The sequence below is a fragment of the Lynx canadensis genome, chromosome D3, assembly GCF_007474595.2.
Source record: "Lynx canadensis isolate LIC74 chromosome D3, mLynCan4.pri.v2, whole genome shotgun sequence".
NCBI classification, from domain to species: domain Eukaryota; kingdom Metazoa; phylum Chordata; class Mammalia; order Carnivora; family Felidae; genus Lynx; species Lynx canadensis.
The window spans coordinates 70694132-70718455 of record NC_044314.2 but is presented as its reverse complement, the minus strand read 5'-3'; the positions used below and the strand labels follow the sequence as shown (position 1 = coordinate 70718455).

The window sequence follows — 24324 nt, the reverse complement described above, 5'->3', positions numbered from 1 at the left end:
TTGTTTTGTTTTGTTTTAATTTTTTTTTTTTTAACATTTATTTATTTTTGAGACAGAGAGAGACAGAGAGAGACAGAGCATGAACGGGGAAAGGGCAGAGAGAGAGGGAGACACAGAATCTGAAGCAGGCTCCAGGCTCTGAGCCATCAGCCCAGAGCCCAATGCGGGGCTCGAACTCACAGACCGCAAGATTGTGACCTGAGCCAAAGTCGGATGCTCAACCAACTGAGCCACCCAGGCGCCCCTTGGAGACCATTTTGAAACAGTGAAAGCACCAACAAAAAAACAAAATGTGAAAGATATGGTCCTAAATAGATTGTGAAAAGGCCACTTATTTATGGTAGGAGAGCTGAAACAACAAGGCAGAGCATCACCTTCTTGGACCTCAGCTGCGAGTATGTAACACCTTAGGCAACTTGAACTTTTCACTGCCCTGCACTTTGCTGTGCAAGATCGTGAAAGCCCCCAGACATTGATTTTGGGGTTACAAGTACATTTTAGAAAACAGGCAAATTCGAAATATGGACTCTGTGTGTAAATACTAAGGCTCAACCATGTATATGTTGCCTCTCATTTATTTTTAGACACTATCATGGGGTGCCTGACCAGCTCTATTGGTAGAACATGCGACTCTTGATCTTGGAGTTGTGAGTTTGAGCCCAATGTTGGGTGTAGAAATTACTTAAAAATAAACACTACTGGGGACGCCTGGGTGGCTCAGTCAGTTAAGTATCTGACTTGGTTTTGGCTCAGGTCATGATCTCACAGTTTGTGGGTTCGAGCCCCACATCGGGCCCTGCTTGGGATTCTCTCTCTTTCTTTCTCTGCTCCTCCCACGTGCTCTTTCCCTCTCTCTCTCTTTCTCAAAATAAATATATAATCTTTCAAAATAAATAAATAAGGGACACCTATGTGGCTCAGTTGGTTAAGCATCCGACTTCAGCTCAGGTCATGATCTCACTGTTTGTGAGTTTGAGCCCTGGGTCAGGCTCTATGCTGACAGCTCAGGGCCTGGAGCCTGCTTTGGATCCTGTGTCTCTCTCTCTGCCCCTCCCCCACTCATGCTCTGTCTCTCTCTCTCTGTCTCTCAAAAAAATAAAACATTAAAAATAATCAAAGTAAATAAATAAATGCTACTGATAGCACACTATACCCTGTCAAATTGTATAACACCTTGACTTTTTCCCTTAAAAATACATCTGAAGGCCCTGCTGTTACTAATTTATGGGACTCTGCAGCTGCATAGTGCCATGTTTATTTAACCAGCCTCCCCTGATAGATACGAAGGTGTCAGTCTTCTACTCTTGTAATCAATACTGCTGTGAATAACCTGGGTAGGGCACATCTGCAAGTCTAGCTGGGGGATAATCCTTAGATAAATTCTTTTTTTTTTTTCTTTTTTTTAATGTTTGCTTATTTTTGAGAGAGAGAGTGTGTGTGAGCAGCAGAAGGGCAGAGAGAGAGGGAGACAGAATCCGAAGCATGATCCAGGCTCTGAGCTGTCAGCACAGGCCTCGAACCCACAAGCTGTGGGATTGGACGCTTAACTGACTGAGCCACCCAGGCACCCCCTTAGATAAATTCTTTCTAGTAAATGGGCCCGTGCGTTGATGATGGGAGTAGTTGTTCCACATTTCCCTCAGTGTAGAGGGTTTACTTTCCGATCTCAGAGGTGGCATTCATCTTACCTCCTTGCCAACCTAGTACATCCTCAAACAATTTTTGCCAATCTGATAAACAACAAAGTGTACCTTGGTTGGTTTTGTTTGCATTTCTGTTCTGAGTGAGGTTGAGCATCTTTTCATATTGTATTCCATTTTCTGTGAACCAGGCACTGTCTGCTCACGCAAGGGGGCTTCTAAAACGTGTTTGTAAGCACAGAAATCTTTGCTCTCCAGCTAGGGAGTGTAACCTGTTGGGTCAGAGCATGAGCCTTGGGATAGGAGACCCCAGAGTCCAAACCCCTCTTCTGCCCTTTCCTGGCTTGGTGGCTTTCCACTAATTTTCTGCTTCTCTGAGCCTCAGTTTCCTCATTTGGAAGATGAGGTTTATAAGACTTTTCCTCATCCTGTTGCTCTGAAAGTTAAATGGGATGCTTTGTGTAATGTCCCTAACATGTGCCCAGCCCATGATAAGCACTCACGAATGGTAGTATTGGTGTTGGTCAGAATTGGTTGAAAATTGGTCCAGGCAACAAAGAGGGCACCTGCTGGTTCCTGTAGCTGATAAGTTCTGGGAGTGTGCTCTCTTCCAGCATGCTTGGGTGAGGGTGCCCAGATGGTGGCATCAGGACTGTCTCTGTCTCCTTGGGGTGGCTTCTCCCTTAGGAAGGCTCCCACAGGTGGAGCCTGCGTGAGGTCAGTTGTTCCAGGATGTGTCCTTACAGCTTAGCAACTCCCCTAACTCCCTTCCCCTTGGTAGTTCCAGCAACAGTCCAGGCCCGTTTGCATTCTCCTAAGCCAGTCGCCATGAATCCAAGTGACTATGTCTGTCAGACACTTGTCCTAGTCTCTGTGGATCGGACAGGGCAAGAGAAGAGAGTGATTTTCTGAAGGAAAGCAAGCATTTTTGGTGCCAGAAGACAGACTAGATGCTGGGTGGGCAAAAACAACAGATGTCCATCATGAAATAATAGTACTAACTCCTACCATCACCCACTCCCACTGCCACCTGCCAAGTCGGCTGCCAGCCTGCCCCGGGCTTGCTTTCACTTTCACACCCACCCCCTCATTCGCTTGTCTCTAAGAGAAGCAGAGCGTCGTTTGGGATTGCTTGTGCCCCTGAGTCCTGCCTGGGATTACTGCAGAGAATGCCCTCTGGGGGGTGTTTCTGCCCATATAGTAGAGTAAATCTTTTGTAGCCACTTCCCCCTTGACAAAGCCTGCTGAAGAGCCCAGGATGAGAGAAGTCGGACAAGGGAAAGCTGAGCAGGAGCCTGGCTTGAGGAAATCCAGGCTCCTCCCCCGTGGGGTGACCTGGAGCAAGTTAAACTTGCCAAGCCTGTTTCTTTGTCTCCAGCACGGGGTTGCTGCAAAGCTTATTGGATGACATGTGTAAACTGGCCTCTCCAGTGCTCGGCAAACAGTAGCTGGGTGACGGTGATGGTGGTTTTAATTAAGTGGTCAGCTCCCTTTGCCTTCTGGGTTCACAGCACCATTCAAAGCTTTCGTAAGAATACTTGTTCAGTGCTTTGCAGCTTGGAAACTTACTTTAGATTATCTCTTTGAGCTCCCTTCTCCTGGGCTCCTAGGCCTCTCCACCCATGGATCTGGAGCTCAGAAAGTCTTGGCTGAGGTGGTATGTCAGTCCAGCCTGTGCCTCGCCCCTGTCTGGATGGCAGGGGCGGGGGCATCATTGCAGGAGGGTTGCCGTGAACATGCATGCTAACACGAGGGTGTTGTGTGTTGGTGAGGGGTGGGAGGAGTTGGGCTAGTGGTCAGAGTTCCCAGGCAGTGTAGCCAACCCAATGAGTGATTGGGTGATGAATGATTCCAGGCAGCCAGCTGACCTGGGTTGAGAACTTGGTAAAGAATCCCTGTGTGCTGGGGCATCTGGGTGGCTCAGTCGGTTAAGCATCCACCTTCGGCTCGGGTCATGATCTCGTGGTTCATGAGTTTGAATCCCCATCAGGCTCTGTGCTGACAGCTCGGAGCCTGGACCCCGCTTCAGATTCTGTGTCTCCCTCTCTCTGCCCCTCTCCCACTTATACTCTGTCTGTCTTTCTCTCCCTCACTCCCTCCCTCTCTCTCTCTCTCTCTCTCTCTGTCCCAAAAATAAATAAACATTAAAAATTAAAAGAAAAAAATCCCTGCGTGCTGGCTGTAGTGATACTGATGACCACAGTGAGAGCTATTGTATATTGAGAGAATCCATGATAGGTTCTTTACATTCCTTCCTTCCTTCCTTCCTTCCTTCGTTCCTTCGTTCCTTCCTTCCTTCCTTTTTCTCTCTCTCTCTCTCTTTTTCTTTCTTTCTTTCTCTTTTCTTTCTTTCTTTCTTTTTTTCTTTCTTTCTTTCTTTCTTTCTTTCTTTCATGTTTGTTTATTTTGAGAGAGAGAGAGAGACAGTATGAGCTGGGGAGGAGAGGCAGAGAGAGGGGGAGAGAGAGAATCCCAAACTGGCTCTGCACTGTCAGCACTGAGCCCGATACGAGGGCCGGTCTCATGTACTGTGGGATTATGACCTGAGCTGAAATCAAGAGTGGGATGCTTAAGCGACTGAGCCGCCCAGGCACCCTGGTTCTTTACATTTCTTGTCTCATTGATTCTTCCATTAACCCTGTGAGGTATTTAAATCCACATTATTAATAAGGAAGCAGACTCAGAAGTTACATGACTTGTCCAGAGTCACATTCAAATGAGGTGTGATGTAACTCTAACTTCAAAGTCCACTGTCATAAATTGCCATTTTCAGAGCTCATAGAACCCCTTGAAGCAAAACACCCCTCTCCCCACCAACTGAGGATAAATGGTTTCCCCTGGACTACCTGGCCAGGGACTGTAGCCAAGTCCTGGAAGCCAGTTCCTTGGGCTGCCTCCTACCTGGGCAACAGCCAGCCCACTGCCCCTCTGCTGTTGGCCCATGTGTAACCAAATCGCAAGAACTCTGGATTGCTTAATTCCAGAAATGGACTATATCCCCTCTATCCTGCCTCCTGCTGTCAGCCTGCCCTGTGTACCAGGATTTCTATGAGTGCCCTCCTGCCGGCCTGACCCGGGAGGTGCTGTCAGCCCTGTTGCCGCCCTCCTGCCACAGGTCTGCTCCTGGCACCGCCCTGGCTTGGGAACCTCAGGCTGTCCTCTTGTCTCGTGACTGGCAAAAAGGAGATGTGGCAGGGGCGCCTGGGTGGCGCAGTCGGTTAAGCATCCGACTTCAGCCAGGTCACAATCTCGCGGTCTGTGAGTTCAAGCCCCGCGTCGGGCTCTGTGCTGACAGCTCAGAGCCTGGAGCCTGTTTCTGATTCTGTGTCTCCCTCTCTCTCTGCCCCTCCCCCGTTCATGCTCTGTCTCTCTCTGTCCCAAAAATAAATAAACGTTGAAAAAAAAAAATTAAAAAAAAAAAAAAAGGAGATGTGGCTAAGGAAGGACTATGTGCAGAGAATTGTTCTTTCAGAGATGTTTTTTGAGTTAGCAGGTTTTTCTCAAATGCTTCCTGTGCACTGGGCACTAGATAGAATAGTGACCAGGAATACCATGTGACAGACATGATCTCTGCCCTCAAAGGGCTGTCTCCACAGCACAGACAGCCTGGTGGCTGGACAGCATTTCTAATACTGTGGGGCAATGCCCATGAGGGGGTGCAGGCAGCTGCAGAAGCCTGGGGGTGCTGGGGTCAGCATGAGCTCCGAGGGGTAAGAAGATAGTGGCCAGGGTAAGGGCAGCGGGGGGCATGATCAGGTGAAGGCAGCAGCTCGGTAAGAAAGGGGTGCCAAGAAAGGGCTGGGCAAGAGTGGTTCCCACCTTCTGGTGGAAGCCCAGCTCCTCAGTGACGGGCTGGCTCTGTGGGCCCTGCTGGCCCTGTCCCCAGGGCCTCCCTGGCACCGTTTCTGTTTATTGACAGGTGGCCCCTTTAAGAAGTACACCAGCTACACACGGTGCCCTTTTAAGCTGCGAGCTCTTTTAAGGCACTGGAGGCGGAGAGCCCTGACAGGCTGCTGGGACCCTGGGGTGGAATGTCCAAATAGTAGTGGCCCTCTCCTGCCTGGGTGGTAACGCCAAGGTTTAGGCTACTTGGCGCTACCAGCAGCCCCCTGGCCTTAGTCCGTTTTCTGTGGCCACCTCCAAACTTGGGGTAGCTGCTCTTGGCTTTCGGGACCTTTGAAAAATACCCTTTTCTCTCTTTGAGGGCCTGATTTGGTTTCCTTCTGTCCCCCACATGAAGCCCTTGCTACTTCCTCCTTGTTACCTCTCTGTCTTCCTGCAGGTTCAGCTGCAGCTACTGACAGCCATTGTGAAACTCTTTCTGAAGAAGCCAACAGAGACCCAGGAGCTGGTGCAGCAGGTCCTCAGCTTGGCCACTCAGGTCCGTGCCTCAGCCTCCCTGCTGCGCCCAGTGCAGGTCTCACTCTGCAGGGGGTGCTCCGGTCCCAGGAGCCAGACCTTCGAGCCAAGGTCCTGCCCCTAAGACTGGTACCACTGGGGGGTTTGGCCCCAGAGTAATCCAGGATCCCTATGCAGGGAGCTCAGTCACAAAGAAATCAAGATGGAGTGGGGTCAGGTAGTAAAGTAGAGCCAGACTGTAAACTAAAGAGGAGAGGGAGGTCCAGGAGAGCCAGATGGTTTGTAGGAGGACGGGGAGGAAAGATTTTGAAGGGGAGGGTGGAGAGTGGGGACAGGAGTGGGAATGGCATATTTAATCCTGGGCTAGAGTAGGACACCAAGGGGCCAGTCCGTGTTTAGGGACAGGTTCATGGGACTGCTCAGGATCACTGTCGGCAGCCAGCACTGTGACCATGTCTGGATCATGGGCTTTGGGGAGGGTTTCTCCCCTTTCCCTCAGCTGGTAGCTCTGCTCTGAGTTTAACAGGTTTCTCATCACCCCCCTCACCCCCATCCCAGGACTCTGATAACCCGGACTTGCGGGACCGTGGCTACATCTACTGGCGTCTGCTTTCCACGGACCCAGTGGCTGCCAAGGAAGTGGTTTTGGCTGAGAAGCCACTCATCTCCGAAGAGACGGACCTCATTGAGCCCACACTGCTGGATGAGCTCATCTGCTACATTGGCACACTGGCCTCCGTCTACCACAAGCCTCCCAGCGCCTTTGTGGAGGGGGGCCGGGGCGTTGTGCACAAGAGCCTGCCACCTCGCACCGCCTCGTGAGTGACGTGGGCCAGGCTCCAGGCTGAGCCTCCTTACCTGGTTTTCAGAGTCATTAGCACAGGCACTCGGGCTTGATGTAGTAACCCCCTGGCAAGACCTGAGTCTGAGGAAAATTCTAATCCTAGTGACTTTTTAATGAAAAAAAGTCCATACCAGATGTGGACTGAGTTACCTTATTTGACCGTTACAGTAGCTCTAAGACGTAACCCCATTTAACAGACGAGGACAATAGGCACGGAGAGCTTGAGGGCCTGTGCAGCATCCCACAGCCAGCACAGCTAGGCTCAGACCCAATTCTAATTCCAGAGCCCTGTTCTTCTCACCCTCCTCTGCCACCCCCTGGTGGTTGGTTTGGCCTGGGTGCCCAGGCTTCCAGGGCCAGCATCCAGTCTTTAAAGTGCACTGAGTGGTGGAAGTACAGAGGGCCCCTCCCTTCGCTCACCCCCAGGAAGCTGGATCTCTTGGAGAGCCAAAAAGCTGGATCGGGCGTGGGAAGGGGGAAGAGGAGGGGGCACGTAGACAGCGCTTCTGGGACTGTGAGGAGACGGGTGCCCGTCCTAGGGGAGGATCCCGGAGCCTGGGACTCTGACTTCCCTGAGACAGCCCAACGCCCACCCCACTGAACCTCTCTCTCCTGTGTCCTCACAGGAGCGAGAGCACAGAGAGCCCCGAGACGGCCCCTGCCGGAGCACCCTCTGGTGAGCAGCCAGATGTCATCCCCACCCAGGGAGACCTGCTGGGCGACCTCCTCAACCTAGACCTTGGCCCCCCAGTGAGCGGTCCACCCCTGGCCACCTCCTCGGTGCAGATGGGAGCTGTGGATCTTCTTGGTGGAGGCCTTGACAGCCTGGTATGTCCTGGGGCCCCTTCTGGATGACACTGATAATGATCTTCAGATGAGCAGTCGTTGAAGGCCCTGTCTGTGCCATTCATGAACCAGGGGCCTCAGGCACCCCTGTCTGCAGAGGCGATGGTGTAGCTCCCTACTTACAGGGGAGGAAAACCGAGGCTTAAAGAGTTCAGCTGATCTTCCCTCCAAGAGTGCACAGTATGGGGCTTACACGGGCCTTAGCCCCTTGCTGAGCTACTGAGCCCCAAGAGACCTGGGGCCGGTAAAGCTGGAGAGGAGCCAGACCAGGGTCCACTTAGCCCCACGCCCTGCTCCACTTCAGGGTAGCAGCCCAGCAGGCCTGGGAGGCCCAGGAGCAATCAGAGACAACCTTCCTCCCCTGTAGAAAGGGGGTGGTAAGACTGGACTAGGTATCTCCCTGGGACTTCTCCGGGCAGCTGGTAGAGCCAGGTAGAAGGGGTGGCAGAATCCCTGTCATTTGGCCATGTGTGGCTCAGGTCCCCAAGGCATCGCACGGGAAAGGGGAGGAAAGGTCATGGCACAGGAACTGAGTGGGGGGTGAAGCTCAGGCAGTAGTGCCCTTCACAGAGATGGTCTGGGCCCCCCTCTTACGCCTGGCACAGATGTCTTACCGTCTTGCCACAGACTCATCTCAGTGAAGCGGTGGTGACTAATCTTTTCCCTCTTTCCCTCTCTCTTGTCTGTCTCTGTCTTCTCTGCTGGCTTTTCTCTCTGCATGTGGCTGCCTGTTCTCTTCACCCTGCCTGCTTCCGCTTGGAGATGGGGGATGAGCCTGAAGGGGTACGGTTCAACCCTTGTGCCCCCAAGCCTTTGTCCCTGCTCTTCCTGAGTGCTGGCCCAGCGTCCCAAGGGGTGGTTGATGTCAAAGCCGTCCCTCCTCCTGCTGAGCCACGGCCTTGTATCCAGTGTCCCATCCTCACTACCCTAAGACAAACTTGCCTTGTCATCCCAAGGATCACCCACGCTCTCAGTTCCCACGGGCCCTCTGTGACGTCCTAGAGAGTGTGCTCCTGTCTGCTGAGCACAGCCTCACAGCAGTGGTCTCGGCGCTCCTTTTATCTGTGGGCTGTGTGTTAGTTTACAAGCGTCCCAGCCCTTTTCCAGAGGTCACCCCTAAGGTTGGAGGCTTGCAGGTCATGGGAGGGCACAGCCTCTCTTCTCCACCCACCTCACCCTGTCTTGTCTCTGAAAGAATTTCTGTGACAACAGCCCTACAGCCCCTCCCACCCCGTCCCATTTTCTAAAGTGCCAGGTGGCTCCACTCATGCCTGGGCCCCTAATGTCCCCCACCTCTGATGCCCACCTCTGACCCCTTTCCCTTTCTTTCCAGATTGGGGGCCCCAACTTTGTGGCACCCCCAGCAACAACAGTCCCAGCCAACCTAGGAGCATCCATGGGCAGTGGCTTGAGTGACCTCTTTGACCTGACCAGTGGTGTGGGCACACTGTCAGGATCGTACGTGGCCCCCAAAGCGGTAAGTACTGTGCCTCCTTCCACGGCAGGAGCAGAAAATTAAGACACTGGCTGATGTGTGGGTTCCTTAGATGGCCCGTTCATGGAATCGGCTCAGGCCAACAAGGATGGGCCCAAGGAGCAATAGTTTGCCAACACGATGCTGAGGGCAGCTAGGGGCTGTGGGAGCAGAGGGAAGAGATGCTAGGTGGGGCCTGGGAAGACCTCTCAGAGTGGGGTCACTGGAGCTCTGGCCTGTAGATCAAGTCTGAATTGGCCGGACACACAAGTGGAGAGACAGCTCTGAGTGGAGGTAACGGCCTGTGGAGGGGCCTGGAGGTGAGGGAGAGAGAGCTGGCAGAAGTCCTGGCTCGTCGGAGCAGCAGTTCTCAGCACTGCCCCACCCAACACCCCTTATCAACGATAGACAGTGCCTGGTGTATCCTTTATTTCCTGTGTTTAAAGGAGATGCGTGGACTGTGCAACCTACTTATGTGTATCATTTCAGAGTTAGTAAGATGCTGTCACTTCATAAAGGAGACATCCAGGGAAGAGTATCAAATTATGTATTTCAGTGTCATAAAGGTTTGGGCCTACCCGCCCCAGAAGATCTGATGAAGTTGTCAGGTGTTTGTAGTTGGGGTGTTGTAAGCCTTGTGGCCAGTGGTGCCCTCAGTTTCTGAAGTGGTGACTGACTCCCACTAAAGGTTCAGTAAAACAACGCGAGGAACAGGCTTTCTTTGATTTTCGCCACAGTTAGAATCCCAGCAATCTGGGGGTATGTTGAAACCATGCAAAACATGCTTGAGGGATGGAGGACAATTGCTCGTCGAGGGGACTGTTGTCCTCCCAGCAGCATGTCTAGCATCCCTGACCCCAGCCTACTAAACGTGGTGCCTCCCCGCCATTGTGCCACCTGAAGATGCCCCATGCTACCTAAGGGCGGTGCTCCCCCAAGACTCCTGGCTACACTAGAGATTCGGGAGGGAAGAAACCGGCAAGGTCAGCAGCGCCAGGCTGTGAGGGTTTCTCTCAGTCCTAGTGGTGGAGCTCTTAGAAGGTTCTAAGCAGAGATGAAACAGATTTGCACTTGAGAGAGATTGCTTTGGCTCCACTGTGTGTGGGGCGGGAGGCAGGTTGGAAGGGTTAGAACAGAAGCAGGTGCCCAGTGAGGAGACTGGTAGGAGTTGTATGCTGATGGTGGCCCGGACAAGGTGGGCACCTTTGAGGGTGGAGGCAAAAGGCCGCACTGGAGAGCTCGGGCAGTGGGACTGGCAGAATGTGGGGGTTGGTGGGGAGGAGAGGATGCTGGCTCAAGTGGTGGGGTGGGGGAGGTGCCATCTGCAGAGATGGGGGCGAGGGGAAGGAAGAAGAGCTGAGTTTGGGAGACAAGATCATGTGGGCCTGGCACTGAGGAGAGCGCAGTGCGGGCCAGGCCCCCAGCATCAAGGAAGCTGCCAGAGGGGACCGACATGGCCAGACTCCGGTCGGACACTGTGTCTGCCACTTCGTTCCCAGCCAGAGCCCCTCTGTCTCTTCCAAGGTTCCCTTCCCAGAGCAGGACGCCACTGAGCTCCAGGGGCAAGGGGATATCTCTGCTGTGACTGGGGGGACATGAGCCAGCACCTGCCCTGGCCTCACCAGGTGTGCTGGCTGTAGCTGAGGTGGTGATAGCAGGATGTGGGCCCACGGAGCCCACGGCAGACAGGAAGTCTAGACAGGAAGTGCCAACAGCTGCACACTTCTGTGCCATGGACTGCGTGAACATGGCACAGCCCCCACACCCCTAAATCTTGCCAGAAGCCTTATGGTGCTGTGATTCCTGTTCTGAGGTTGAGAAATCTGGGTGTTTTGCCTAAGGTCACACAGCCGGTAAGTGAGAGTCTGAAACTGATGCAGGGTGGTGGCACCAAAGCCTCTGTTCCTTATCCCTGCGTGATCATGCCCCGAAGTGTTTGCGAACATCCTGTGTGCCTGCCTCAGTGTCATAGGTTGGCAGAATCACTAATTGCTCCCCAGATTGGTTACCTCACTGCATGAGGCTGACGCATACATGTTAAAAACCCAGAGCAATGATGACTCCTGCAATCCTGTGGGTGCCAGGCCTTGCCAGGGCTGCAGACCCGCCAGGAATATTAAGTCTGGAGCTGGCCTTCTGCTTGTGTGTTCATTTTACTGGATGCTGTCATTGCTTTTTCTTGGGTGTGCCAACAGTGAGTGCTAGAAGTGGGAGGTTAGAGGATCACCCGGTCAGAGGAATTCAGCGCAGGCTGCCTGCAAGAGGAGTCCTTGCAGCACAGGCAGGACTTTCCCCTTTATCTGAGACACAGGAGTTTCTGGGGCATGGGTGTGTTCTGCCTTCAGAAGTAGTAGGTATGTCATCTACATCTTCCTAACAGCACTGTGACTACCTAGAATGGTTTGTCCCACGTGCATTCCCCCCCATGCATGTGGGGGTAAATCCATTTGCCAAAATTCCTGGTCAAGGGAATAAGGCTTTCTCTGCACAAGAACTTGGAGTTCCTCAAGCATTTGGACCGGTGGGTGGTGATATTTCCTTGGGTCCTTCAGGAAATGCTGAAGATTAGTTCTGTGGTGGGCTAGACTCCATGAACCCACAGTGACCAAGAGAGACGAGGTCCCCACCCTCAGCAGTAAGTCCCAGTGACAGGCACTTCTGCAAGAACTGCGAAAGGGGGCCTGCTGGTGGGGGGTGGTGCAGGGGCCAGGGAAGCCACTGTGGGGGCATTCTCTGAGCTCTCTGCTTGCTGGATCTCAGCTGAGGCTAAAGCCCTGAAATTCTGCCCTCACACATTTGTCCCAGGGAAACAAAGGATGATCAGGTTAGCACGTGGGGTGGGGGTGGGAGTGCCTGCAGAAGCACTTTCCAAATAGGGAACAATATGGTGGGGGAGGGCAGAGGAGCAGGTGCAATCCAAGCCTGGCAGAGGGGACACCAGGCCATGGAAGCCATGGGGAGTGGAAGCCGTTGCAGGACTGGGAGGGCTTTTAAGGATACCATGGTCAAATTTGCATTTTTTTAAAGTTTATTTAGGTAATCTCTACACCACACATGGGGCTCAAACTCACAACCCCGAGATTGAGTTGCATGCTCCTCTGACTGAGCCAGCCAGGTGCCCCCAGATTCGCATTTTAAAAGATGACTTTAGGGGTCCCTGGGTAGCTCAGCTGGTTGAGCGTCTGACTCTTGATTTCGACTCAGATCATGGTCCCAGGGTCATGGGATGGAGCCCTGTGTTCGGCTCCACACAGAGCTTGGAACCTGCTTCGGATTCTCTCTGTCTCCCTTTGCCCTGCTTGCTCTTACGCTCTCTGAATGAATGAATGAGTGAATGAATGAATGAATAAAAATAAATAAAAGATGACTTGGCTGCTGTGAAGGGCGGGGAAAGAGGGACTGGGTCAGCCACGTGGGCTGCCGCCTTACCCAGTGGACTCTGGCTGGCTCAGATGCAGGAGTGCCTGCAGAGAGAAGTAGAGGCCCTGGCGGCAGATGGAGGAGGTGGGGGTGATAGGACCTGGGCCGTGTGACAGTGTTGTAGGGGTTGGGATCGGCTGAGGGTGGGGACCCAGACGTCTCTGAAGTTCCTGGAATTGGCACCTTGAGAGATGGTGAGACATTTGCCCATGCAGGGCACCTTGGGGAAGCTCTCAAGGGGGCCTGGGTCTTTTGACCTCGGGGGGCCTGTGAGGCATCTGAGACAAAAACGTCCTGAAAGGCATTTTCACAGCCGTGGGTGACGCTTGTGGATGTCCTGCGTGGTTGGGGTTTTAATTCAAGCTGTCTCACTTTGCAAGCGCTGTGTGAATGCCGGTGCCACAGCAAGCTCTAGGCCAAGGATGTAAAGACAGAAAGCAGAGCCCTTCCCCTCAGAGAGCTGGCTGGGTGCAGGGACGACAGACACACAGACTCACATTTATCCGTTAAAATGTCTTGGTGGTGGGAATGTAGGGAAGGAACCTAGGTGAGAGGCAGTGGCTCTTGAGCTGAGGCTCCCGTGCAGCCAGGCAGCAGAGGGCCTACCAGGCAAGAGGCCGTCTTAGGTGCTGTCCTTGGTCAGGCCAGTTTCTACAATTAAAAGGCCAGTCCTGCGGCGCCTGGGTGGCTCAGTCGGTTGAGTGTCTGACTCTGGATTTCAGCTCAGGTCATGATCTCACGGTTCATGAGATTGAGCCCTGCGTTAGGCTCTGCACTGACAGCACGGAGCATGCTTGGGATTCTCTCTCTCTCCCTCTCTCTGCCCCTCCTCTGCTTGTGTGCACATGCACACCTCTCTCTCTTTCTCTTTCTCTTAAAATAAATAAACTTAAAAAAAAAAAAAAAAAAAAGGCCAGCCCTGCCTTCTGCTAGGAAGAACAGACTGTGACAGCCAGGGAGGCCTCAGGCTCTGGCTGAGGCCCCAGATGCCCTTGGGCTCTTGATTCTACTTGGCTCTTCAGGAGGCTGGCAAGACCCACGTGTCTCATTACCTTCCTCAGTGCTACTGACTGAGTGTTCCTTCTTGGGCCTCTTGAGACTGGTCAGCCCTTGGGCACACCAAACACCTCCCTACCCCAGGCTGCTCTGATACACAGCCACACTGAGGTGGTGCCCTCCATGGCCCATGCCGGATTGTTCCTCTCATCCCAAGATCCACATGGTCACCTCCTAGTGGTAAAGGCAGGTGTGGTTGATCGGAGAGAGTGGGGGAGAGGGGGAAGGAGAAGAGGGTGCGGACCCTCCAGTGGGCTATTAAGTTTTAGCGCAGTGGCAAACATGAGCCTCGTCCCCGCTGTCTTCCCTGCAGGTGTGGCTCCCGGCCATGAAGGCCAAGGGGTTGGAGATCTCAGGTACCTTCACCCGCCAGGTGGGCTCCATCTCCATGGACCTGCAGCTGACCAACAAGGCTCTGCAGGTCATGACCGACTTTGCCATCCAGTTTAACCGCAACAGGTGAGCTCCCTGAGGCCGGTCTGTCGAGAGCCCGTGCTGGTGACTGTAGGCAGCGGCTGAGAGTTCTGAGGGGTCTGGTGCCTCGTTTCTGGTGAAGACGGATATTCCTGCATCTCAGGCCAAAGCCCTCTAAAGCAGCGATTTTTTTTCTTCCCAGTGACCTCTTTACGTGGACCCCACAATACCAAGCATAGGGGAGAGTGTCTCCCCTTATTTTAGCCTTCCTCCACTGCCCAAAGAGTGTTTTGCTGACAAAAACCCCCAGCTCCAAACTAGGAACTTGCCTTTGGCAAACACCCCACATAACAGGAGGTAGCCTCCTATCCAGGCCTGAGTTGCTCTCATCTCAGGGCCCAGCTCTAAGAAGCCTGACGGGGGGTGGACCTTGCTGCCCCAGCCCCTTGTGGCACAGGATTAAACCATCAGACTGAGCCTCGGAGTGGTGGCTGCCCCGGGCTCTTCACCCCCACTGGGTCCCCTGCGCTGGAGGTTCCTGGGGAAGGTTTCCTCTCTGGCACCATGAGGGTCTTCACGGACCAGGCCCACTAGGCCAGGGCTCTCTAGGGGACCCAAGCAGCCTCTCCTGATGATTCTTCTTCCTGAGCAGCTCTAGTGATGAGCAAACTGAGCCTCTAAGAAGTTGACTGAAGGGGCTGCTTCCTCAGGGAGAGCCCTCAAGCCAGTGGGTCCTGACCCTCCATCAGCTCTGCTACTCACCCTCAGATGGCCCCAGAGGCCGTAGAAGCACTCGGGGTTCTAAGGGGTAGTCCCATTGCTTGCTCGTAACAGACGTACAGCATGCTGACAACCTCCTGGGTAGCAGACCCTGTGCCGAGGGCTTTAGGAGTACATATTATCTTACTTTGAGCCCAGGGAAGTCCGTGCCATTATCCCCCTTTCAGTAGATAATGACACCTGGGCTCAAAATAGGTGGCTTGCCCAGGATCAGTGGGGAAGCTTCCAAGAAAGCCTGAAGCGCTGGGCCACCACAGGAGCCCATGGTTCTCCCACATCACCTCCCACTGTGTCCCGGGCAGGCCTGATTGCCATCATGGGCAAGTACAGGCCAGGTCAGGCAGCTCAAGCTCTGGGTCTCAGCTACTTACCCCATAGGGTCTGAACACAGGCCTGCCCCTCCCTGATTCTCCGTGTCCTGGAGGATGAGAGAATATATACTTCTCACTGTTTTTATGAGGGTAGGAGTTGGTATAATATCAAATGTCCAGGTTGGGCACAGTGAGCTATTGGTTCATGGTCATGTATCACACTCATGGGGATCCTCTTGATATACCCACATGTTGCTTTACCAAGAAGCAGGGCTTTTCTGAATCTCTCCCTGGCCAGTTCTAAGCTAGACAGTGAAATCTGGCATCTTGCTTGGGGTGGTCACATCTGTCTTGGGAGATGGGGATTGCCAGCAGCTTATAGTCCAGGCCCCTGGTGTCAGATGGAGCTCCTCAAGGGCAGGACAGAGCAAGGCCATGTTCACCCAGGCCTACCCAGTGCCTAGGCCAGAGGAGCAGAGGAGTAGAGATAGGCTTTAGGCCTGCAGCTGGCCTGGGGCTCCTTCCTCCTGTCCACATGGCCATTGAGGGTGGGGTCAGGAACTTATCCTTCTGTCCTGGGCCTAGAGCTGAGGTGAGGCCAGCTGACTAGAGAGGCCTCTTGCCAGCTGCTGCCCTAGCTCTGGAGCCTGAGGAGCCCATACATCCCTCGTCAGCACCTGTTCCCCCTGCCATTCCCGCGGGGGCTTCTCTTTCCCCAGCTTCGGCCTGGCCCCTGCCGCCCCCCTCCAGGTCCACGCACCACTCAGCCCCAACCAGACTGTGGAAATCTCTCTGCCTCTCAACACGGTGGGCTCGGTCATGAAGATGGAGCCTCTGAACAACCTCCAGGTGTGTTCCAGACAGGGCCAAGCACCCCCGTCCTCACCTGCCCACTCACTGCAGGGAAGGAGCCCGGTGGAGAGTTCTGGGGTCTGGGGGTCTGGCCTTTGTTGGCAAAGGGGTGTGTCTATGGAGTTGTGCCCTTAGCTGAAGATCTGGCAGGGAAGGGATGTGAGGGAACCTGCTCAGGGGGAAGCACAGGGAACAGGCCTTTCCTGGGGCCTCAGAGGTAGTATTGGGCATCAGGGACCAATTAGGTGGCCTTGTTCCTAGGTGGCCGTAAAGAACAACATTGACGTCTTCTACTTCAGCACTTTGTACCCACTGCATATCCTCTTTGTGGAGGATGGGAAGATGGGTGAGTCCTGATGGTGCCCCCTGGAGTCCCTGGAATAGAACGATTGGGTTTGCCCCACAGTGAAGTCTGTGAGTCGCTGGCCTCTCTGCAGAGCCTAAGGCGAGGGTCACACCTCCTTCAAGGCCCGCTGGGTGTTGCCTGGCCATCTCTGTCCCGAGGTGGGGGCGGGCCACGCGGGAGCTTTCACTCCTGGGTTCTCCTGCTCTGCCCCTTGGCCATCCCCACGGCTCTCGAGGCCGCGAGCCAACACCGTGCCACACTTGATGTCCGTCTCCTGTGCCCTGGCTGAAACCCCTGAGAAGACTCATCCCCACCCCGGGAGGGCTCTCTGCCAGCTCAGAGCTGTGCAGACAACTTTGCCCACATCATCTCTCAGTGACCACAGAAGCCCTATGACACAGGCTGTGATTAACAAGCAGGCTGCTCGGGACCAGGAAGGAGCGCATGTGTGGATGCTGGGAAGGGGAGATTTAAGGTGCAGAGGTGGGAAGCCCAGGGCCTTTTGGAAGCGCACTGGCAGCCACCTTCACAGAGCTGAGGGTTTGTTCAGGGAAGCAGCAGGTGCGGTGGCAGAGCCAGTCCCTGTCTTCAGCTTCAGGTTGGCATCCCCGGCAGACCCACTTCCTGCTGGATGTCAATGAGCAGGGCCACAGGTTTATCGGGGTCCCATCTTCTACCCTGCCCCCCCATCCCCTAGACCGGCAGATGTTCCTGGCCACGTGGAAGGACATTCCCAATGAAAATGAAGCCCAGTTCCAGATCAGAGACTGCCCCCTCAACGCGGGTAGGACTTTGCACCCTCCCCCACCCTCCTGCCCATTGCACACTGCCCTGCACCCGTGCCCCCGGCCCTCACACCGCTGACTGGGGGCCCTTCTCGCTCTCAGAGGCTGTGAGCAGCAGGCTACAGAGCAGCAACATCTTCACTGTCGCCAAGAGGAACGTGGAGGGCCAGGACATGCTCTACCAGTCCCTGAAGCTGACCAACGGCATCTGGGTGCTGGCAGAGCTGCGTATCCAGCCAGGCAACCCCAGCTTCACGGTGAGGGTCCCCGCTCCTGCCCTGCCAGCCCCAGGGTGTCTGCCTCCGTGTTCCGGGCAGCGTTTCCTGCCCTCGCTCCTTCCCAGACTAGGGGTCAGTTCTGATGGGGTGCGCTCTAGCCCAGCTAGGCTGGGGCCCCTTGGAACCTGGCACAAATGAGCATCAGAATTCTGACCCTAGCTCCGAACTCTGCTCATCAGGTTATCCAGTCAGACACCAAACTGTGTCACCAAACAGTGAGTTGGACTAGAAGGTTCTATAACATTGGCCCCTGTGAGGTGCACAGTTGGCCCGAGGCCCACCTGACTGGGAAATGGCACTCCTGGGCCTGTACCCTGGCCCCCCTCCTACTCTTTCCTGCCTGAGGACCCGCCTGGGAGGATGCTGATTCCCAGCATCTCGTCCTTCCTGGCCTTTGTGTCAGACCCCAGTCAGAACATGGCTTCCACGGAGTACGTGGTCGTCGTGGAGGCCATGCTGCTGTTCCAGGCCCCAGAGAGCTCCAGGCTTTGCTTCTCCCCCGGAACCAAAGTGTCTGGCAGGCGTGGCCCTCCAGACGTTGTTCCCGGGCCCTGCTGGCGGTGTTGGCACTGTGGTTGGGCGGGGGCCGCGGCATTGGCTTCGGTCATGGTAATTTCCGTCTCCCTATGTTTGGTTGCTGCATGCCCACCCTCCCTGCCGGTGCCCGTGGTGCAGGACTTGGAGGTTAGCAGATTGCTTTTCTCTTCCTCTTTCCCCTCATTCTCCCCAGCCATACCTTGCACAGCTCACATCCCAGCCTGGCTCCAGTGCACCCTGCCTCTCCTAGCCTTGCCTCACCCTGCTGCTCCCCAGAGCGGGGCAGACATGCATGCAGGCTGCAGGCAGAGGGCACCCCAAAGCTTCCCAACCAGGTGAACCCGATTGAGGAGCTGGTACCCCTACTTCCCCACACACGCAGTGTGCACAGAGTCCTCCAGAGAAGATTGGACCCCACGGGCCCACCACGGCTGGCTTCCGGAGCTCCATTTGCTCCTCCCTTTCCTAATCGCACCCTTTAGAAGCAATGATTTTGGCAGAAGTGGTGGCGACACTCGTTTCTCCTCTGCCTCTCCCTACTCTCCAGGCTCACGATGCAGCAAAACTTCCTGTGCAGGAAGCCAGGAAGAATCCCCGGTGCCTGCCCCCCAGTCTCTCTAAGCAGAGGCCTGCTCCCTCTCGGCCCCCTGCCTCCTCAGAGACCCCAGCCCTCCACAGGCTGTGAAGGGCCCCAGCAGCTCTGCGGGGTGGGGGCTGGGCACTCCCTGACAGCCTCCAGCTCATGCTTCACGCTGCCTGCCAGCAGGGCCGTGGTGGCTGGGCTGACAGCAGGTGTGTGGGCTGCAAGTATATTTGGTCCACGCAGCAGCCACCCACTCCGCTTTACCACACATCTGCCCCAGCTGTGCTGCCCCCAGGCCACACGTGCACACCGCACTCTTCCATCTGGTTCTCCCCCTCTCTTCCCTCCCTGTGTTCCTTCCCAGCCCCAGAGAGGAGCCCGGAGAACTGAGTGCTCCGTCCCCTGACCTCTCTTTCCCCCCCTGCAGCTGTCCCTGAAATGTCGAGCGCCAGAGGTGTCCCAACATGTGTACCAGGCCTATGAGACCATCCTCAAGAACTGAGGCCCCATCCAGTGCCCGTCCCAGCCTTCTGCCAGCCCCGTCGAGGAGCCCCCCTGGAGTGGCAGCACCTCCTCCCCGGAGAGGTCGAGCAAGGCTGCCCATGGAGCTCCCTGGTCCTGACCGCCGGGCCCAACTAGGTCCTTGGGGTGGGGCAGCATTCCACCTGGAGTGAAAGCTCGGGGACTCCCCTCTTCTGTTGCTGCTGACAGGGCCAGGTGAGGAGGGGACCAAAGAAAACAGAGCCAGAGGGGCCACAGAAGCTGATCGGCCGACCCAGGGTTCTTCTCTTCCTTTTCCCCGGCTGGTGCCTGAAGGGCGAGCGTGTGGCTCCCTCCTCGGGGCTCTTGGTCCAGGAAGCCCCCTGCCCTTCAGTCTCTTTTGGGTCAGTGTTAGAGGTCTTCCCTGTTGCCCACTCTCGTGCCAGGCTGCCCTGGTGTGTGTGGAAGGTTCTCTTGGTGGGCTGTGGGGAGCTCTTCTGTCGGGTCTAGGGCTCCCAGGGCCTACACCCCAACCCTCCCTCCTGCATCCACCCAGGCTGGGGCCCTGTGGTTGTGTCAGTTGGGCCACAGCCTCCTGAGCACTGACCCACATGGGCAAGACTGGGCAGAAACTTCCAGAGCCCCTGCCCAGACTCTTGCTCCCCTAGCAGTTGCACACACCCACTCACCCCACTCCCTCTCTTGCCCCTGAGGACGGTCACTGCCTATGATATAGTCCTTGGCGTCCCCTGTGTTCCTGAAGCAGAGACAGGGCTGAGAGATGGGGTACGTGGGTGAGCGCGGTGCTTCCTATCTGGGGTTTCTTTGGGGTTTCTCCTTAGTGTCTGCTGCCCTCCCCCTGGCCTCTCAAGTTTCAGTTGTGTCTGACAGACCATTAGGTTTTCCTGTACTGCTGTTTAATAATAAAGAAAGATTCTGCTTTTGGCAATCACGGACACTTTTTTCCCCCTCCACTAAATGTCAGAATTGAAAATTGGCTCTGAGTGGTTGAGGATGGTTTTCTGACCCCTGCAGTAACTATAATATACATAGAGAAGAGAAAATATACATATATATATATGTATGTATATGTATGTATATTTTTCATGTATGTAAAATGTATGTTGACTCTTATTTTCAAAAACAGAAAGTGAATAAAAATGATGACATCAAGCGTGTCCCTGGCCAGTGTGTCAGGTCTTGAGACTCTTCTGGGTGTGGTCCTGGGTCCAAGATCAAGGGCTCCAGCTGTGTGCCCAGCCCTTCCCCTGGCTCTCTGAGGACAGTGACTTTTCCTCTACCCTGTCCTTAAAAACGGACCTCTGAGGCCTGCTCGTCTCCCTGGCACCTCTCCTGCCCTTGATCCTAACTCCACCCAGCCGTCTTGCCTTTTGATGTTGCCTGAGAAGGCTGATTTCTGTTCTGGTTTTCCTCAGCTCCCTGTCATCAGGAAGGCTCCCAGGAGCGGTGGGGAGGTGCTCTGATCGGGGGCAGCTGCAGGAGAGAGGGAACAGTCGGGTAGGCCAAGCGCCAGGCCTGTCTGGGCAGGCTCCTCCCCGCTCTGCGTCTGCGGCTGGCTGAGTGCGGGTACTAAGCGGGTGCCCACCCCAGCTACCACTAAGGACGTCCCCTGTGGCTCCAGTGCTGGCACTGGAGGGCAGCCAGACCCTGGGCAGAGCCCCAACAGCCAAAGCTGCCTGTGGTTCTCAGTGCCTGGTGGTCAGTGGGCCTTCGGCCTGCCACTGCGGGGGGAGCAGCCTGGGTGCCCTGACCCCATTTCAGCCCAGCCACTCCCTGCACTGCCTGCTTCTGACCCAATGTTGCTTTCCTAGCTCTGGAGGGGCTGAAAGAACAGTGTCAGCAGGAGTACCTGGCTCTCCACTGACCCACCTCTTAACCCCTGGGACTAAAAAGACTAGAGTGGCCAAATCCCTTGATTGCACAGTCCAGTTCTCAGTTTACCTGAAAGTCCCGGGCTCAGAAGGCCCTACACCAACACAGCTGTGGTACCCTCAGTTGTGGACTAGAGAAACAGGGTTTTGAGCCCTTGATGAGGCTTACCCTGGCTTGCTATGTCGCCTGCCACCCCTGATTGGCTGAGGTCATGGCTCCACACCTCTCTGCCACGGAGGGCAGACTAGAAGTGTAGGGTAGCTGTCCGCAGTGGGGTGATGATGGATGAGGAGGCCCAGGACTGAGTACTGGGGTGAGGAGGCAGAGCTGATAAGAAAGACTGGCCTGCTGGGACGGAGCACCTTGGACTGTCACTGGACACCTTGGGTCCTTTATAAAGCTGTGGACGGGAACTTACCATTGATTGTGCCTTTCCCCCAGTCACATGGCATCTGGCATGATGGGACCCAGCAGAGTCCACATTTGCAGGGAAAAACTGAGGCAGGGAGAGCATCTTCACCCCCAGTTCCCCAAGCCTGGGCCTTACCACATCACTGCATCCAAAAAACAAGCAGCCAGGGCCACCACTGGGGCCCAGGCCTTTAGGAGAAGTGCTTTAGGGGATGGCCAGTCATCCCCAGCTCTGTCCTTCAGAAGCCTCCCTGTTTCCCCTCATCTGAGTGAGGGCCCATCACGTGCCTTTTCACCCTCCTCACGTGGCACTCCCTGGTCCTGATATGCTCAGGCCTGCCCCCTCTCAGGGCCTGACACCTCTCGGGAGCCTTAGTGTCCTATAGAAGATTCTCAAGTGTTCTGGGCCTTCCCAGCCAGTTGAGGAGTTTGTCAACAACCAGTTATTTCTGGAGGGCCCAACAAATGCCCAGGGGCCAGATGGGCTCCCTGTGTGCCAGACACTGTGCTAAGTAAGGCCTGTGGGGGGACCTCATTTTCCTTTTTTTTTTTTTTTTTTCTCTTCAGCTAGTGGTTTGCTTTGTTTCTAGTTTTGTTTTTTGTTTTGGGTTTGTTTTTTGTTTTTTGTTTTTTTCCCTATGGAGAGGGCTAAGTTCTGGACCATGGGAAAAGATAAGCCATACAAAATATCCCTCCCATCTTCCTCAGTTCTTAGTTTTTCTCCCTCAATGCAAACTTTGTTGCTAGATTGGGGTTTTCTTCCAGGAATATTCTGTGCATGTATACAAGCAAATCCGTGGAGACACTTACTAAACAAACGGCAGCACCTTCCAGACACTACCAGCCCTTTGCTTTCCTTACCTATCAGTGCAAACAGGCACACCTCAGAATTTCACGGGTGAACGGGCTGCCAGTAGCTGGGGCCTGCTGCTGGACATTCAGGCAGTTTCCATCCTCTGTGAGTCCAAGCAACAGTGTGGTAAATCTCTGCCTACATACGTCCTCGCTCGTGGGCACAAATGTAGCTGTAGGATCTAGCTCCAGAATTGCTGGACCAGAGGGTGTAGCATTTTATATTTTAAAGTGTACTTCTTGTTTTGAGAAGGCAATGTATTCACATGACTCAAAATCCCAAAGGCAAAAAAAGAAGTGAAAAATCCTACTGCTCAGTCCTCTTCCCAAAGGAATGCAGTGTTACCTTCCAAAGAGACTCAAAGAGGGGCGCCTGGGTGGCTCAGTTGGTTAAGCGTCTGACTTCAGCTTGGGTCATGACCTTATGGATGGTTCGTGGGTTCGCACCCCGCCTCGGGCTCTGTGCTGACAGCTAGGAGTCTGGACCCTGCTTCAGATTCTGTGTCTCCCTCTCTATCTCCGCTCCTCCCCTGCTCACACTCTGTCTCTTAAAAATGAGTAAACGTTAAAAAAAATTTTTTTAAAGAAATAAGAGAAACTCAAAGATGTCAAATACAGCCCCCCCCCCTTCTTTTACACAATGGGTAGCATGGAATACACCCCAGTCTGCACCATACTTAGATTTTGGAGACTTTTCCGTTATCAGCCCATTACAGAGAGGGTCCTCAAGCCTTTTTCTGAGGGCTGTATGCATTTCCATTGAACGGAGGTACCATCCTGAACCAATAGCCCAGCAATGCCCATTGAATTGTTTCTAGGGTATTGCTAATACAAGTGATACTGCAAAGAATATTCACTTTTACACATGGATAAATTCCTCAGGCATGAGTTTCTGGGTCAGAGGTAGGTGCGCTCATAATTTTGGTAGCTTTTGCTAAAAATTCTCCAACTTCCACTCCTGCCAGCCAGGAGTGACATGCCTGCGTCCCCCACCCCTGCACAAATGACCCCCACACTGATGGTGAAAAGTGCTCCCTTACTGTGTTTTCAGTGTGCCTCTGTGTGCTTTCAAGCCATTTGTATGTCCTTTTCTGTGAGCTGCTTCATCCTATTTCTTGCCCATCTTTTTCCGTAGAGTCGTCCTCTTACCGATATGTCATTATTTCTTCCCATCTTGTTATTGCCTTTTTACTTTTCCATTCCGAAATGGTTTTCCTATGCTATCTTCCTTTAATTTCTTCTATACTTGCTTGATCTACTATTCGTCTGATCTTCATTTTGTGTATTTCAATCTTGCTCCATCTGGGCTTTATGTTTGGGACGAGGTAGGGATCCAACTCTCTCTTTTCCCAGATGGTTACCCAGTTGCCTGTATGCCATTCACTGAGCAATTCATCTTTTCCCCACAGAGCTGAAATGTCATTTGTAACATGGACTACATTTCCATATGTATATGAGTGCTTTTCTGGACTCTGTTCTCTACCAGAGAATTGGTCTATTCATTGGCTACTGTGTTTTTTTGTTAAAGTATCGTAACTTTGGGTCGCCTGGTTGGCTCAGTTGGTTAAGCGTCCGACTTCGGCTCAGGTCATGAACTTGTGGTTCATGGGTTCGAGTCCCCTGTTGGGCTCTGTGCTGACAGCTCAGAGCCTGGAGCCTGCTTCAGATTTTGTGTCTCCCTCCCTCTCTGCCCCTCCCCTGCTCATGTGCTGTCTCTCTCTCTGCCCCTCCCCTGCTCATGTGCTGTCTCTCTCTCTCTCTCTCTCTCTCTCAAAAAAAAAAAAAAACCAAAAACATTAAAATAACTAAAGTATCATACCTTTGTATTTCCATAATTCACAGTACCATTTTATATTCCCCCTCTTTGTCCCAATTGAACTTTAGAACTAGTTTGTCTTTAAAAAAATCAATGGTATTGGGGCGCCTGGGTGGCTCGGTCGGTTGAGCATCCAACTTTGGCTCAGGTTCGTGAGTTCGAGCTCATGGTTTGGCTCATGGTTCATGAGTTCGAGCCCTGCATCGGGTTCTGTGCTGAAAGCTCAGCCTGGAGCCTGCTCTGGATTCTGTGTCTCCCTCTCTCTCTGCCCCTCCCATGTTCATGCTCTGTCTCTCTCTGTCTCAAAAATAAATACACATTATTAAAAAAATCGGGGGGCGCCTGGG

At 53.9% G+C, this 24324-nt stretch overlaps 1 protein-coding gene and 1 non-coding gene across 12 annotated transcripts in view; both read left to right on the top strand.

Moving 5' to 3' along the window:
- The window catches only part of AP1B1 (adaptor related protein complex 1 subunit beta 1), an 81397-nt gene extending 61443 nt beyond the window's left edge, over window positions 1–19954 (top strand). For 4 of the 11 annotated variants that reach the window (XM_030335947.1, XM_032595477.2, XM_030335945.1 and 1 more), the window contains 12 exons: window positions 5923–6021; window positions 6558–6817; window positions 7470–7671; window positions 8452–8472; window positions 9023–9166; window positions 13953–14098; window positions 15864–15993; window positions 16258–16342; window positions 17040–17126; window positions 17230–17384; window positions 18081–18089; window positions 18953–19954. In XM_030335947.1, coding sequence (XP_030191807.1) covers window positions 5923–6021; window positions 6558–6817; window positions 7470–7671; window positions 8452–8472; window positions 9023–9166; window positions 13953–14098; window positions 15864–15993; window positions 16258–16342; window positions 17040–17126; window positions 17230–17384; window positions 18081–18089; window positions 18953–19027 — 1413 coding nt within the window. In that variant the 3' untranslated portion in view covers window positions 19028–19954. The remainder of the gene's footprint in view (window positions 1–5922; window positions 6022–6557; window positions 6818–7469; window positions 7672–8451; window positions 8473–9022; window positions 9167–13952; window positions 14099–15863; window positions 15994–16257; window positions 16343–17039; window positions 17127–17229; window positions 17385–18080; window positions 18090–18952) is intronic. The other 7 variants (XM_032595480.1, XM_032595479.2, XM_030335950.2 and 4 more) reach the window with 3 other exon arrangements.
- LOC115498875 lies at window positions 14665–14761 on the top strand. Its single transcript, XR_003963994.1, has one exon. It is a non-coding gene; the product is annotated as a small nucleolar RNA SNORD125 (small nucleolar RNA).
- Window positions 19955–24324: the final 4370 nt, after the last annotated feature.